The sequence below is a fragment of the Myotis daubentonii genome, chromosome 10, assembly GCF_963259705.1.
Source record: "Myotis daubentonii chromosome 10, mMyoDau2.1, whole genome shotgun sequence".
NCBI classification, from domain to species: domain Eukaryota; kingdom Metazoa; phylum Chordata; class Mammalia; order Chiroptera; family Vespertilionidae; genus Myotis; species Myotis daubentonii.
This window is the reverse complement of record NC_081849.1, coordinates 7273935-7289013: the sequence shown is the minus strand read 5'-3', so window position 1 is coordinate 7289013 and position 15079 is coordinate 7273935. Positions and strand designations below refer to the sequence as shown.

At 60.9% G+C, this 15079-nt stretch overlaps 1 protein-coding gene across 6 annotated transcripts in view; it reads right to left on the bottom strand.

The window, feature by feature from the left end:
* Positions 1-4205: 4205 nt before the first annotated feature.
* The window catches only part of KCNH2 (potassium voltage-gated channel subfamily H member 2), a 32532-nt gene continuing 21658 nt past the window's right edge, over positions 4206-15079 (bottom strand). For 2 of the 6 annotated variants that reach the window (XM_059711497.1, XM_059711498.1), the window contains exons 6-15: positions 11032-11460; positions 10115-10502; positions 9625-9824; positions 8907-9159; positions 7707-7900; positions 7362-7461; positions 6451-6723; positions 6182-6374; positions 5722-5899; positions 4206-4506 (exon numbers count right to left, since the gene is read on the bottom strand). In XM_059711497.1, coding sequence (XP_059567480.1) covers positions 4357-4506; positions 5722-5899; positions 6182-6374; positions 6451-6723; positions 7362-7461; positions 7707-7900; positions 8907-9159; positions 9625-9824; positions 10115-10502; positions 11032-11460 — 2358 coding nt within the window. In that variant the 3' untranslated portion in view covers positions 4206-4356. Of the gene's footprint in view, positions 4507-5721; positions 5900-6181; positions 6375-6450; positions 6724-7361; positions 7462-7706; positions 7901-8906; positions 9160-9624; positions 9825-10114; positions 10503-11031; positions 11461-13919; positions 14358-15079 lie in introns of those variants that run through there. The other 4 variants (XM_059711502.1, XM_059711499.1, XM_059711500.1 and 1 more) reach the window with 4 other exon arrangements.

Here is a 15079-nt window from a genome sequence, read left to right as displayed (position 1 = left end):
CCAACCCTTGACTGTGTTCCAGCTCTAAGCCCTTCCTGGGTGCTGGCAACCACATGGAACTCTTTCCTTACCCAACACAGCTCCTCCACCTCCCACCCCACCTCACTGGCCCTCATGGTTTGGGAGAACCTTCAGTCCTGCACAACAACCCCCCCCCCCCCCAGCAATTTGGTGCCCAACCCTGCAGGAGAGGAGAGGACTACACCACCACCCTAGCCCCACCCCATCACCAAAGTTCTTGTGGCTCTGCGAGCCCAGGTCACAGGGGAGGCCAGGGAGCAGGTCTGGTGCAGGCCTAAGGACAGACACAGAGATATGGTCACCAGGGTGAGGGACCAGAGCCCTGGGAAGGTGCCCCTCTCTGCTCCCATCAGCCATGTGAGGCCTCCCACCGTCCTGCCTGTTGCGCCCAAAGGCCTCTGTCCCAGGGAGGAGGGTGCTGCTTTCATTCATCCATTCAGTCGTTCGTTCAACTGAGCATGTTCCGATGGCAGGCATTGCACCTCCGCCTCATGGAGCTGACAGCCCACATCTCTTGACTGCAGGCCAGCAGAGGGAACAGCCCATTTGTCTGACTGGACCTGTCCTAGGATGCACAGTGGCTGCATGGTGGGCCCTAGGCAGTTAGTGGGGCCCAGCTCCTCCTTTCTCCCTTCCTGAGGCCCACGCATCAGTTGCCTCTTAGGCATCCCTTCTCCCAGGCTCACAGGCTACTATCACCCTTTCTGCCTGGCCCACCTCTCTCTGCCGCCCCTCTCTACCCTGACCCCAGGGTCACATACTTCTCCTGTCTCTATGCCCTGGTACACAACTATCCGGACAAGAGAAATTCTTCCCCTCTCTCCTATCTGCCCTGGACACAGCAAAGACTCCTCCAGGCTGCTCAGAGACCTGGTCTCTCCTCCCAGCACTCCCCATCCCTGGCAGTGACATGGCCGAGTTTGACTTTTAATCAAGGTTAACAAAGTCACCTCACAGGGTCAAGGGTTGTGGGACTAGGTGGGCTCTGGAGTCCTTTGGCAGCAGCTTCGCCCACCAGCAGAGCTGACTAATGCACTTGCTCCTCAAGGAGACTGGGTGTCCTTTCAGGGCCAGCAGCCCACACGCACCTGCCCACCCACACTTGCGCACACGTGAGGGCACCAGAACGTGTTCTGACTTCTTACCCCAATAATGGGAATGAGCCACTCTCTTTAGGCAGCTCATCTGTGATCAAGGATCACAGGTGATCAGGTGATCAAGGTGAGCCCACCTGCAGCCAGACACCAAGGAAGCTCTAGTCAGGGCTAGGAATCCAGTGTGCCCAGAGCGGGGTTGGCATATATAAGGTCCATAAGAATCTAGGTTAAGGTCAACATAAGGCCAAGTTGAGGGTTTAAGCAGTGGTTCTCAACCTGTGGGTCACGAACAATGAAAATACATCCTGCATATCAGATATTTACATTACGATTCATAACAGTAGCAAAATTACAGTTATGAAGTAGCAAAGAAAATAATTTTATGGTTTGGGGTCACCACAACATGAGGAACTGTATTAAAGGGTCGCAGCAATAGGAAGGTTGAGAACCACTGGGGGTCATGGGCCAAGACTTAGGCCAAATCCAGCTGCAGGTTACAGTCCGCATGAGTGGGTTTATGAACTGTGTAGGAGATAAGAGCATGGCTGCATTAGTGGTGAGTGTGGGAAGGGCTTTGGGAACCAGTACCAGGCAGCAAAGCAACATGACCTGGAGGGGCTGGACACCGGCCTGCAACCCATCAGGACTGCCTCCCATCAGGACTGCATCCCATCAGGACTGCCTCCCATCAGGACTACATCCCATCAGGACTACATCCCATCAGGACTGCCTCCCATCAGGACTGCCTCCCATCAGGACTACATCCCATCAGGACTACATCCCATCAGGACTGCCTCCCATCAGGACTGCCTCCCATCAGGACTACATCCCATCAGGACTACATCCCATCAGGACTACATCCCATCAGGACTGCCTCCCATCAGGACTACATCCCATCAGGACTGCCTCCCATCAGGACTACATCCCATCAGGACTGCCTCCCATCAGGACTGCATCCCATCAGGACTATATCCCATCAGGACTGCATCCCATCAGGACTGCCTCCCATCAGGACTGCGTCCCATCAGGACTACATCCCATCAGGACTGCCTCCCATCAGGACTACATCCCATCAGGACTGCCTCCCATCAGGACTATATCCCATCAGGACTATATCCCATCAGGACTACATCCCATCAGGACTGCCTCCCATCAGGACTACATCCCATCAGGACTGCCTCCCATCAGGACTACATCCCATCAGGACTGCCTCCCATCAGGACTACATCCCATCAGGACTATATCCCATCAGGACTGCATCCCATCAGGACTGCCTCCCATCAGGACTGCGTCCCATCAGGACTACATCCCATCAGGACTGCATCCCATCAGGACTGCCTCCCATCAGGACTGCCTCCCATCAGGACTACATCCCATCAGGACTGCCTCCCATCAGGACTGCATCCCATCAGGACTGCCTCCCATCAGGACTATATCGCATCAGGACTATATCCCATCAGGACTACATCCCATCAGGACTACATCCCATCAGGACTACATCCCATCAGGACTGCCTCCCATCAGGACTGCCTCCCATCAGGACTACATCCCATCAGGACTGCATCCCATCAGGACTGCATCCCATCAGGACTACATCCCATCAGGACTACATCCCATCAGGACTGCTTCCCATCAGGACTGCCTCCGATCAGGACTGCTTCCCATCAGGACTGCCTCCGATCAGGACTACATCCCATCAGGACTATATCCCATCAGGACTGCCTCCCATCAGGACTGCATCCCATCAGGACTGCCTCCCATCAGGACTACATCCCATCAGGACTGCCTCCCATCAGGACTATATCCCATCAGGACTACATCCCATCAGGACTATATCCCATCAGGACTACATCCCATCAGGACTACATCCCATCAGGACTACATCCCATCAGGACTGCCTCCCATCAGGACTACATCCCATCAGGACTGCCTCCCATCAGGACTATATCCCATCAGGACTACATCCCATCAGGACTATATCCCATCAGGACTACATCCCATCAGGACTACATCCCATCAGGACTACATCCCATCAGGACTGCCTCCCATCAGAACTACATCCCATCAGGACTGCCTCCCATCAGGACTACATCCCATCAGGACTACATCCCATGAGGACTACATCCCATCAGGACTGCCTCCCATCAGGACTATATCCCATCAGGACTGCCTCCCATCAGGACTATATCCCATCAGGACTGCCTCCCATCAGGACTGCATCCTGTCAGGACTGCATCCCATCAGGACTGCATCCTGTCAGGACTGCCTCCCATCAGGACTACATCCCATCAGGACTACATCCCATCAGGACTGCTTCCCATTAGGACTGCATCTCGTCAGGACTGCATCCCATCAGAACTGCATCCCATCAGGACTGCCTCCCATCAGGACTATATCCCATCAGGACTGCATCCCATCAGGACTACATCCCATCAGGACTGCTTCCCATAAGACTGCATCCCGTCAGGACTGCATCCCATCAGAACTGCATCCCATCAGGACTGCCTCCCATCAGGACTATATCCCATCAGGACTGCATCCTGTCAGGACTGCATCCCATCAGGACTGCATCCCATCAGGGCTGCCTCTACATTCAATCAGCTCAGGTGGTTCTTTGCTTCCCTGAAACCAGGGCCCCACAGAGACAGGAAACCCTGGCAGTGACCTGTGTCAGCCCCAGGGATACCCGCCACCACATATACCCCACACTCAGCGAGGCAGCCCCCACAGGCCCTGCATGTTCATTCCTGCAGAGGCCGGTATGCACGGACACATGTGAACGTGAACACAGGCTACTGTATGCTGATGCCACGCCCTCCCAGCACCACTGGAGTCAGTTCAGGATAATTATTTATTATTCATAGTCATCAGCATCTTCATTAATTATTCATATGATCCTTAATTATTATCCTTAACAATAAGAGCAGTAAATAGCAGAAAAGTCCTTGAGTGCCTAAGGCCTAGGGCGGGGTGTCACCAGGCAGTTAGACCAGCTACTGCCCCCAGAGCAGTGGGGGGACCACAGACCCCCGTCCACTGCCCAGCCCTGCCCCTGCCCCGCCCATTGCAGGAGGAGATGGTCCCAAGAGCTGGGGAGGGGCTGTGCCTTGAGTTCCTCTCCCCATTGAGTTCCTCTCCCCTTCGTGGCCAGGGCCTCCTGGGTAGGGCCTCCGAGGGGAGGGGCCCAGGCCGTGTGCTGAACCCGAGGTGAGCCACGTGTCCACACTGGGCCACCCCACTAACTGCCTGGGTCTGAGCCGTGTCTGTGCAAGGGCTGGGAGGTGAGGGCGCCCAGCTGGCCTGGCAGGGAGAGGCGTCGAGTAGGGCCATCTTGAGGGAGCTCTGGGGCCCCCGGGGGGAGCTCCTCACACACCATGAACTGGGAAACCTGCAAAGAACAGAGAGTGTAAGAGGCAAGGAGCCCTCAGAGGGGGAGGGGATGGAGATGCAGCCAAGTGGGTAGAGAGGAGGTCAGAGTTTGGAGAGGGTCGGGAGAATCCGGTGGCAGAGGACAGGAAGACAGAAAGGGGTTGGAGAGGACACGTTGAAGGGCCAAGGCAGACAGAGCAGCACAGGACAAGGACCACAAGGGAGGCTCTGAGGATGGAGGTAGATAAATGTACTGTCAGTGGGCAAGAGCCAAACCGGGCAGCTGGGAGCTGTGGGAGCTTCCCTGACAGGGGAGAACTCAAGGCCACAGCTACTTCCCAGGAACGGGGCAGCTGAATCCAAACCAACCCAGGACAAAGGGCCCTGAGTTGGGACAGAAGCTGGGACAGAAAGAGAAACAAGGTTCCTTCCTCCAATCTAGAAAGAACTCAGGGACCAAATGCGGAAGGCCAGGGAGCATACAGGGCCAGCAGAGGGGTTTTCGGGTGCTGACGAGTCTGTGTGAGGTCTGCGGGGGAGGTTGTGAAGGTAGACTGGCACATTTGCTGGCGTGGGCCCTGTGTCTGAAAACAGGAGCTGGCGGCAGCAGCTTGGGGGGGCGGGGGGGGGGCAGGTGGAGAGGGGCGTCAAATGCCAGAGGAAGGGGCAGATCCGGTTAGGAAGCCATTCAGGAGAAGACAAAGGGCAACAGAGGCCTATCTCCAGCAGGAGGAGGAAAATAGGGCCAGAAAGCTACCCTAGGAACTAGCCAAAGCCCTCAGGACAACCCTGCAAGGCAGCCAGTGTGACAGCCACTGGCTGCAACAGTCAGGTCTGAGGATGCCCCTCACACCAGAGACCTGGGACCCTGTCCCGAGGGCTCACTGGCACTCAGCACTGACTACCAGGCCATGGGGTCAATTAGTATCCCCTGAAGACCACTGGTGGTCACGACACAGGCATCATGAGCAGATCGGGCCCTCCGGCGGCATAAGGGAGCCCACACCACTCAGCCTGCTCGTGCCTCTGCCCAGCTGCCTGGGGACCTTGGTTTGGGGGCTCTGCTGCTTTGCCCTGTGCCCACAGCTCCTGGGGCTGCCCTCCTTTAGGAGCACAGCCTGGGAGAGGCTGGGGCCCACGGCTAAGCAGAAAGGGCAGCAAAGCCGGTTAGGGTGGCACTGGCTCAGAAAAGGCAGGGCTGTGGTGCCATGGCGGAAGGGGGTTTGGAACTCACCTGAGAAAGGGAGTACTGGGTGAGGGTGGGGATGGGGCTGACAGGCAGCAGGGGGCAGGTAGAGGTGGGGCCGGGGCCGGGGGTGGTCACAGCACTGTAGGTGGGCGGGACCAGCGTCATCTGCCTCTGTAGCAGCTGCAGGATGGTGGCCATGTCTGCACTGAGCCGTGTCTCCAGCCTGGGGCAAGAAGGAGGATGCTCTGGGTCTCGGGGAAGCGGAGACATCAGTAACTGTGACTTTGAGACACTCTTGATGGGCCAGCTGGTCAACCCCAGGTATGTCAGCCCCTGGCTCAGCTCTGAATGGGACACTCGGGCAGGCCTAGACAGAGCACACTCTCCAATCTCCATACAATACAGCCAGGAACCCAGAGATCACACTGCAATATCCCGCACCACACAACTCACAGACCCCCAACACACAGCTGGCGCTCGGCTGGACCCCAGGGGCTGCCCTCACCTGTTGAGCTGCCTCTGGAGGGCATCCAGCCTGCTCTCCACATCGCCCCGGGACCGCCGGCCGGGGCTGGAAAGAGGGATGTTGAGGAGGCTTGGGGCAGGGGCGGGGGCGGGGCATCGAGGCAGCTCCTGGTACTGGCGGCCCCGACTGTCCCCCCAGAAGCTGAAGATGTTGGACACTCCTGAGAAGGCCCCTGGAGCCAGAAAGCTGGGTGAGGGAGGCCAGGACAGACGCCACGCCCCCCCTTCCCCACTCAGCCCTCGCCCTACCTGACAGTGGGTTACAAGTGTCACTGCTCTTCTCACAGTCCTCAGTCAAGGGCTCCCCACCCGGCAGCTCTCCAGGGGGTCTGGGGCTGGAGAAGGGCACCAGGCGGAGGGGGCTGGAGCTGCGGCCTGGGCCTTCGTCGTCACTGCTCTCAGGGCTGGAGGGGCCACTGGACGGGCTCTCCCCCCAAGGCCCCCCTGGCCGGCCCCGGCCACTAGGCGCTGCCCCCACCCGGCCTGGCCCCAAGGCCGACACCTCCCCTGGCTGCTCCGGGTCTGTCAGAAACAGAGAACGGGCCTCAGAGAGAGCAGGAGGCATGGAGGAAATCAGAGTGGAGAGGCAGGAAAGGGGGGAGAGGGGGAACCAGAGCAGGCCCGGAAGAGGGCTGTGGCAGGCCACCCTGGGGTGTCTTCCCTGGGCAACAGGCCCAGGTCCTCTCCAGCCACTGGCTGCCTAAGATGGGCAGCAGCAACGCTGGGCGGGCCCCTCTGGGTCCCCGGGTCCTCAGCCCAGGTCCTGCCCCCTTGCTCTCCTTTGTCCTGTCTCTTCTCCCCTCATCAGTTCAAGGCAGCATCCACCCAGACACCAGCCCTGGGAGGACCAAAGAAGCTCAGGCGCGCCCCTGCTGTGAGGGCAGAGGGCTTCCTGGAGGAGGTGACAGTTCAAGTGGCCTGAAAAGACAGGCTAAGTTTGGACAGTTAAGGTGAGGAGTAGGGAGCATTGAAGGTAGAGGCAGGAATGTCTGTGGAGCCAGGACAGAGCGATACTACTGGACCCCGAGCTCCGCCCTCCTCCTTGTCACCTGGACCCCATCCTCTGCCCTCCATCCACCTGCCTGGACCCTGCCCAAGCCCCCCCTCCCTCCACCCTGTCCCCTCCTCAACTGGACCCGCCTGCCCCGCCCCCGCCTCACCCTTGTCGGTGCGCCTGCGGAAAGACAGCTTGCGCTTGCGTTGCCGGTTGAAGCCACCCTCTAGCTCCGCGCTGCCGGGAGAGCCGGGGATCATGTTGGTCTGGAACCAAGGCAGGTGTCAGGGCCCTTCCACGCCACCCACCCTGCCCGGGGTCAGGCTCAAACCCCTCATTAACGGAGATGGGGGGGCGCTGCCCTGACCGCTGCCTCAGGACAAGGGCGGAGGCGGGGTTTTCACCTCCTGGTCAGACTCTGTGCCCTTTGACAGGCAGGGAAGCAGGCCCAGGAGGGCAGGCAGCTTAAGGGCAGCCCCCCGGGCGCAGCCCGCAGGGGCAGCCCACTCACGTCTCGCAGGTTGAATGTGATCTCCAGGCTGGACCAGAAGTGGTCGGAGAACTCGGGGTACATGTCCAGCACCTCCAGCAGGTCGTCCCGGTGGATCTTGTGCAGGTCGCAGTAGGTGAGGGCCCGCACGTCCCCGTTGGACTTGCCGGGCCTTGCGTAGAGGTTCAGAGGCTCTCCAAAAATGTCGTTCTTCCCTGGAGGCCATGGAGAGGGGGACTCAGCCGCAGGCAGCAGCCAGACAGCAGCACCTGTCTTCCCGAATGCTCACCCATCGTCCACACCCAGCCCCCGCCCACAGAGCCAGAGACCTACCAGCCAGCCCCTCCTCCCTCAGCTCCCAGCAGTGCCTGGGCGGTGAAGGCAGGAGTCTGGGTCTCCCTGTCTCGGCTCTCCCTGCCTCGCAACACCAGGAACCAGCCAGCAGGACCAGCCGGATGACCCGCTGTGCCCACAGCCCAGGCTGCCTTAGATGCTTACTCCACTTCTCCCCCCGAAACCCATGTTCCAAACCTCCCCTGGCCAGTCACCGCACCCTCATAAGCGTTATTCAGACTACAGATCAGAACGCAGTAGGGACTCGAGGCCCACATTTTGTTTACTGAAAGAAGACAAGCCAGCATAGCTTAGCACAGCAAATACCTAGTGTTGTGTAGAGAAACTGGTTTCGGTTCTGTTTGGGGGTGTTTGTGAACTAAAAATCTCAAGTGGCCCTCCGTGACAAGGAAGGAACAGGAAGCAGACAGGAGGTCCCCTGCCCAGGCACACCGCCCAGGTGGGCAGGTGCCCAGGAAGGGGCGAGAGGGCAAGAGGGGCAGGACTCCCTTTGCTCTGCAGACTGTGCTGGGCCTGGTTGTATAACATGAGACTTAGTACGTTTCCTTAGTAAAATCAAATGCATAACCTCCCTCCACTGCCCACCTTGGAGCAGGCTTTGCTGCTACTCTAAGGAAGCCAGGTGCCGCTGCCTGTGGGGAGCTCCTGAAGGGAAACAAAGTCTGGGAACCCTCAGCGTTCAGCAAGCCTACCCGCTGTGGGGCTCCTCTCTGCGGCCCCTGGGGCCTGAGCTTGGGTGAATTAGAGGAGCCCAAGCTCCCTGTTAGCAGTCCCTGGTCCACAGACCCCACATCTGGGTCCTCAAAGGGCTCAGACCGCTCCAGGCCTTGGCAGACATTCCGGCGCAGCGCCCAGTCCCCACCGTACCCAGGATGGCCACGACGATGTCACCCCGCAAGATCTCGATGGAGCCCCGGGAGATGAAATAGAGGGCAGTGAGCAGGTCCCCCGCGTGCACCAGCGTGTCCCCCGGTGGCGCATGTGTCGTCTTGAACTTCATGGCCAGGGCCCGCAGGCAGCCCTTGGTGGCCCCGCGGAAGGGCTTGCAGTGCTGCAGCAGCGAGCGGTTCAGGTGCAGGCAGATGTCGGCCTGCAGGCACTCCGGGAAGCCCTTCAGCACCTGGGGGCAGGGCCAGCTCAGCGCAGCACCCTGGGACCTCACCCCACCCCCACCCAGAGATCCAGGGAGGAGCATCAGGGTCCAGTTTGGGGGAAGGTCGTGGGTGCCAATTCCAGCTCCACTCCTTCTAGCTAGGCACCCTTGGGGACCCACCTCATTGCCCGAGGCCCCCATTTGCTCATGTGTTCAGTGGGAGAGCAGTTCCAGGCAGGGCTGTTGCAAGGATTAACCATAATGGGCTTCATGCAAGAGCTGGTCGCCGCCTGCCCCAAAGTGAGAGCTCTCCCAGTAAATGAGCTCCAAGGGCAAAAGGAGGGTGACCACTTCTCGGGGGCTTTCTAAGCACTAACCGTGACCACCTGAACCATAGGCTGTGAGGTGTGATCACCGCACCTAGAGGCGTTCCCACCGCCACTCCGCTCCCTTCAGCCCACCAACAAGCCTTCTACAAGCCAGGGGCCTCACCGCGTTCATGTCGATGCCGTTGGTGTAGGACCAGGCGTGCTGGAAGTACTCCTCGAGGCGCTGGCGCAGCGGGTTGGGGATCTGGTGGAAGCGGATGAACTCACGCACCCGGAGCATCTGCGTGTGGTAGCGGGCTGTACCCGAGTACAGCCGCTGGATGATGGCCGACACGTTGCCAAAGATGCTGGCGTACATGAGGGCTGGGGGCGGGGGTGAGTGGGGCTGTCAGCATCCAAGGAACCTGCCCGCCCCTGCACCAGTCAAGGACACATGCATGTGAGCGTACACGCAAGAGTCACAAACACAGAAGCCCAGGCCTGCATGCCCTTGGGCTCTGCCTGTGCCCCTGTGTCCTACCCCAGTGTCCCAGCCCCCAAACACACCATGATAGTGGCCCTGGAGTCTCCAAGTCCCAGGGCCCTAGTTGGCGCCCCCAAGCATCTACCCTTTCCTCCACCTGGGGCTCTGCCCACACCCAGCGCACACTCACAGCCGATGAGCATGACGCAGATGGAGAAGATCTTCTCTGAGTTGGTGTTGGGGGAGACGTTGCCAAAGCCCACGCTGGTGAGGCTGCTGAAGGTGAAGTAGAGGGCCGTGACATACTTGTCCTTGATGGAGGGGCCGCCCAGGCCGCTGCTGTTGTAGGGCTTGCCAATCTGGTCGCCCAGGTTGTACAGCCAGCCGATGCGAGAGTCCATATGCGGCTGCTCCATGTTGCCGATGGCGTACCAGATGCAGGCCAGCCAGTGCGCGATGAGCGCAAAAGTGCACATGAGCAGGAAGAGCACGGCTGCCCCGTACTCCGAGTAGCGGTCCAGCTTCCGGGCCACGCGCACCAGCCGCAGCAGCCGCGCCGTCTTCAGCAGCCCGATGAGCTGGGGTAGGAGGAGATAGTCCACGTGGGGCCAATGGAAAGTGGAGGCACCGCAACCCTCGGGGGACATCAGAGGAAAGGTCCCCAAAGACTTCCTCCCAGAACTTCCTCCTAATAATTGAAGCACCTCCCACTGAGCCCAGCACAGTGTCCTGCTAATCTTGGCGCTAGCTTTGGGACAAAGGGTTCATGGCCCCCATGGTGAGAATGAGGAAACTGAGGCTTAGAAAGGTGCAGCACCCACCCTACGGTGCCTGGCCAGAGGTCCCACTGGCGCCCAGGGCACTTATCTGTGAATTAGAAGAAGTGGCCTCTTTGGATAGACAAATGAGAAGAAAGCACCCCCTCTGGACCTCTGCGTCTGGCGCGTGGCTGGGGTAGGCAGGGACTGGCATGAGCCAGCGGGGGCGGCCTCCAGGCCCCTGCAGCCCTCTTTCTAGCCACCCCTTCACCCCACCACCTCCTCACCTTCTCCCACACCCTCCAGAGGCCTCTGCTCTCCCCCCGCCCCGGCCTCCCCGCCAGCCCACCTCCTCCGAGCCGGAGCCAAAGATGAGCAGGTCGAAGGGGATGGCGGCCACCATGTCAATGAGGAACCAGCCCTTGAAGTAGTGGACGGCGATGCGGCCCGGGTGGCTGACCACCTCCTCGTTGGCGTTGACGTAGGTGGTCCGGAAGTTGATGAGGATGTCCACGATGAACATGATGTCCACAATGAGGTCCACCACGGCCAGGGGCTGGCAGGCGTAGCCGCAGTCAGGGGCCACCGGGCCCTCCTCCGTCTCCTTCAGCAGGAAGGCGGCTGAGTAGGGCGTGAAGACGGCCGTGTAGATGACCAGCAGCAGGATGAGCCAGTCCCACACGGCCTTGAAGGGGCTGTAGTGCAGGATGGTCCAGCGGTGGATGCGCGGCGCCTGCAGCTTGTACTCGGGCAGCACGTCCGCCCCCAGGGACAGGACCTGGACAGGCAGGGAAGGTGGCGGTGAGGGGGTGGTGTCCAACTGGAGGCGGGAGCGGGGAGGGCAGGCCACGGGACCTCCAGGGTGGGAGCAGGTGACATCTCTGTTGGAGCCTCCAGAGAAGAGGCCAAGCAGAGTAAGGAGGGAGGCCAAAATGTTTTGATCAGAATGCACAGCCACTGACCACCCCTCAATCTGGGCACTCCAGTTCCCCAAACCTGGCTCCAAGTCCAGGGCACCATGCAGTAACGCCCAGAATGGCTCCCACCAGCAACACAGACCCCTGCCTGGGGGTGTGACTCCCATCCGATCTTGCCCACATCTCCCCAACAGCCCCACACACACATACACCCACACACACAGCATGGCCTCCGTCCATGCCACTGGCCCAAGGATACCAGCCATCCAGACTCGGGCCCCTTGGCCCCCAGGGGAGAGAGACTAAAACACCCCATGCCTGCTCCTGCAGCCCCCTCTCGCCTGGCCCAGGGCAGCCCTCTCACACTCCTACAAAGGCACGCAGAAGACCTCACCCAGCAGAGACGTGCCTACACGTACACAGAGGGACACGCACACGGGCAGACGTCCAGAAGTGACGCAGACAGCCAGCAGAGGCTCACCTTCACATCCTGCCCCACAACAGCAGGCAGAGGCAGCTGGCCACCCAGACCAGGTCGCAGTAGGCACGCCACGATTTCTCCCCAAGCCAAACTAGGAAGAGCTGAGGCCAGCTTCCCCCTGTCCCAGGAGCCTCTGTGCATCTCCCTATGGCCTCCCCCTGCCCCTGAGAATCCTCTCACAGACATTTGATTCAACCCGGAGCCCCTCCCCAAGCTCTCCCGTCCTGGCCCACCCTGAGAGCCAAGGTTGCCAGCCCTGCTGCTGTAGCACTGAGTGCCAGCGTCCCTCCCCCCGCCACCTCCACCCCACTCTGTCCTCAGGCCTCTGGGCTGGGGAGGGCCATGGTGGGTGGAGCCTCAAAGAGTCCTACTCACATTCAAGCTGGGAATCCCCTGGGCCCCCCCTCACCAAAGGGACTGTTTGGAGAACATCGCCTTAGAAGAAGTAACTGGAAGTTCAGACAGGCAATAGTTAGGGGTTGGTCCACCCTGGGCTGGCCACAGGGCTCCAAAGGCACATGATGGGTGGAAGGAGCAGCTGGGGCCGAGGCAGGGGAGGGAGCGTGTGGCTTCCAGGTCCCCACTCTGCCCTGCCTTCAGCCCAAGTTGCCTGCTCCTTAAGGCAGAGAGCATGGGGCAGTGGCCTTTCCAGGGTCAGGTGGGGATTGGGAAAAAAGGAACTGACCAGGGCCCCTGCAGACAAGGGACGATATAAGGTAACTGCCCCCTCCCCCCGCCATGGGTCTCCTCCAAGTGCCTGAGAGGCAAAACCACGCCTGATAACAGAGACCTGGTCCCTGAGGTCTGCCCACAGCAGGACCACCACCACCCTAACGCACACACGCACACTCAAGGGGCAAGCCTGGACACAAGACCTGGACCTGCAGACCTCATCTCACGGGAGCCAGGCCCAGCTCTGCAACCACCAGTGTACTGCATGGCCTTGGGCCAGGTGTGTAACCTCCTTTGACCCACAGGATACCGAAGCCCACTTAAGCCAAATCCTGGATCCTCACCTGTGGGTGGGAAGGAGTCCCCCCATACCTGTCCCCGAGCTGGGAGGAGCACATGAGCCAAGGCAGAGAGTGTTGCCAGGTGGTGGTGGCAGCGGTGGGATCCTCAGACTCACCCTTGAGCCACCTCCAACACCCCCTCTGCCGCCCTCCCCAGCTTGCTCCAGGCTCTCTGACATGGGATGGAAAGGTGGCTCCCAGAAGGTACCTACAGAGTCATCAGCCTAGGGGACCTGGGGCAGCTCAGGCTGTCCCAGGTGAGCCAGGTGCCTCAGTTCAGCTACCCTCACCGCATCCATTGTCCTCTGACCCCGCCCTCCTCAGACTCCAGCCCCAAAGCCTGGACCACCGAAGCAGCCCGCGCCTCCCTCACCACCACTGGCCCACCCCCAGCACATGGAGAAGAGGAGCAGTGGAGCCCATGGCTTCCAGGCCAGGCCTGGCCGCTGCCCACTGCAGGAGGTGTGGTGGGAGGGGGAGGCAGGCTCCTCTCCTCCGTCTCCCGCCCTCCTCCCTGGGCACCCATTTTATTCCTACTCTTCCTCCCCTCCCGGAGCATTTTGAGCTAGAAGAGTATGGGCCATGGAGGCCCTCGGAGAGGAAAGTCCTGGCAAGAAAACTACTGTCTGCCAAGCCCAGCAGGCCTGGGGAAGAGCAACCTGGAGCCAGGAGTGGGATGAGCAGGGCTGCGGACCCTCTGGCTCCCCAAACTGTCCTGCTTCTCAGCAGCTCTCTCCGGCCTGGAGCCAGAGTCGCTCCTCTGGACTGCATCCTGAATCAGTGCCCCAGCCTGGAAGGGAGAGGGAGGGGCTGGGGGGTCACCTACCTCCTGGGCCACCAGGCTGGAGATGCGCACGGCCCGCCTGACCCGGCCCTTCTGGGCCCTGGGCTGCAGAGCCCCAGTCCCGCTCGCCTTCCTGGCGGAGGCCGCCATGGAGGACCTGGCTCCCCCCAGCCTGCCTGCCCTGGGGCCCGAGAGCCCAGCCAGCGCCTCACCTGCGCCCCAGCAGCAGTCCCAGCCCAGGCTGCGCCCCAGAGACTGGCGGCCTGGCTCCCAGGGCAGCCTCTGGAATGAAGCCAGGGTTGCTGGGGCTGGGCCCCAGGGCTGGGGTCACCCTGGCAGCGAGCGTGGACAGCAGCCCGCCTGGCTCAGGCTGCGCATGGCCCCCTGGTACAGGCCCGGCTGCCAAGGTGCTGCGCTCTGCCTGCCGCCAGCCCAGTGGCGGCTCCGCGGTCAGAACCTCGGCTCCTGGGCCCGCCCCTCCTCCTCCCCGTCCCCACCCCCACCCCGCCAGCCCGGCCAGCGGCCCCCTCCCCCGCAGCCGCTCTGGGCTCCTGCTGCAGCCGCTCCTGCAGCCCGCACCCCTCCCCCTCCCCCAGCAGCCCGGCCTGTCACCACAGATTAATGGTCTCCCCAACACCCCCGCCCGCCAGTCCAGCACCCAGCCAGCCAGTCAGACAGACGGCCAGAGATGGAGAGACTGGCAGGGCCAGGAACGCCGGACACATAGACGCACACGCACAGACCACAAGTACACAGAAGCGCACGCTGAGGGCCAGGAACAGGGCTCCAGGTGGGAATAACAGAGCCAGCGGCCAGAGGGGAGAGGGAAAGGCAGCCAGATATGGGGCCTGGGATGTAGGGGAACATTCTGGACTCAAGGCCAAGGGGCTGGAGACCTGGCAGGGACCCAGAGAGCCAGAGGCAGTGGGAGCGGGGCCAGGAGGAGGGCTGAGGAGGCCGGTGCTGGCGGCTCTCACGCGGGCCAACTAGGGGAGTTGCTGTGGAAGGGGCAGGAGGCAGCCACGGGGATTGAGGCATGGCGGGCAAGGGACAGGAGCCCCCTGTCCCAGGCTTCTCACCCTCTGCCAGGACTTGAGGAAGGATCTGGAATGGACTGGGCAGTGAGGGTGATGCAGGCGATCTGGCTGCCGGGAAGGGGCAGGAGACAAGGCTGGCCCTGCCACCAGGTAGTGCTGGGCACA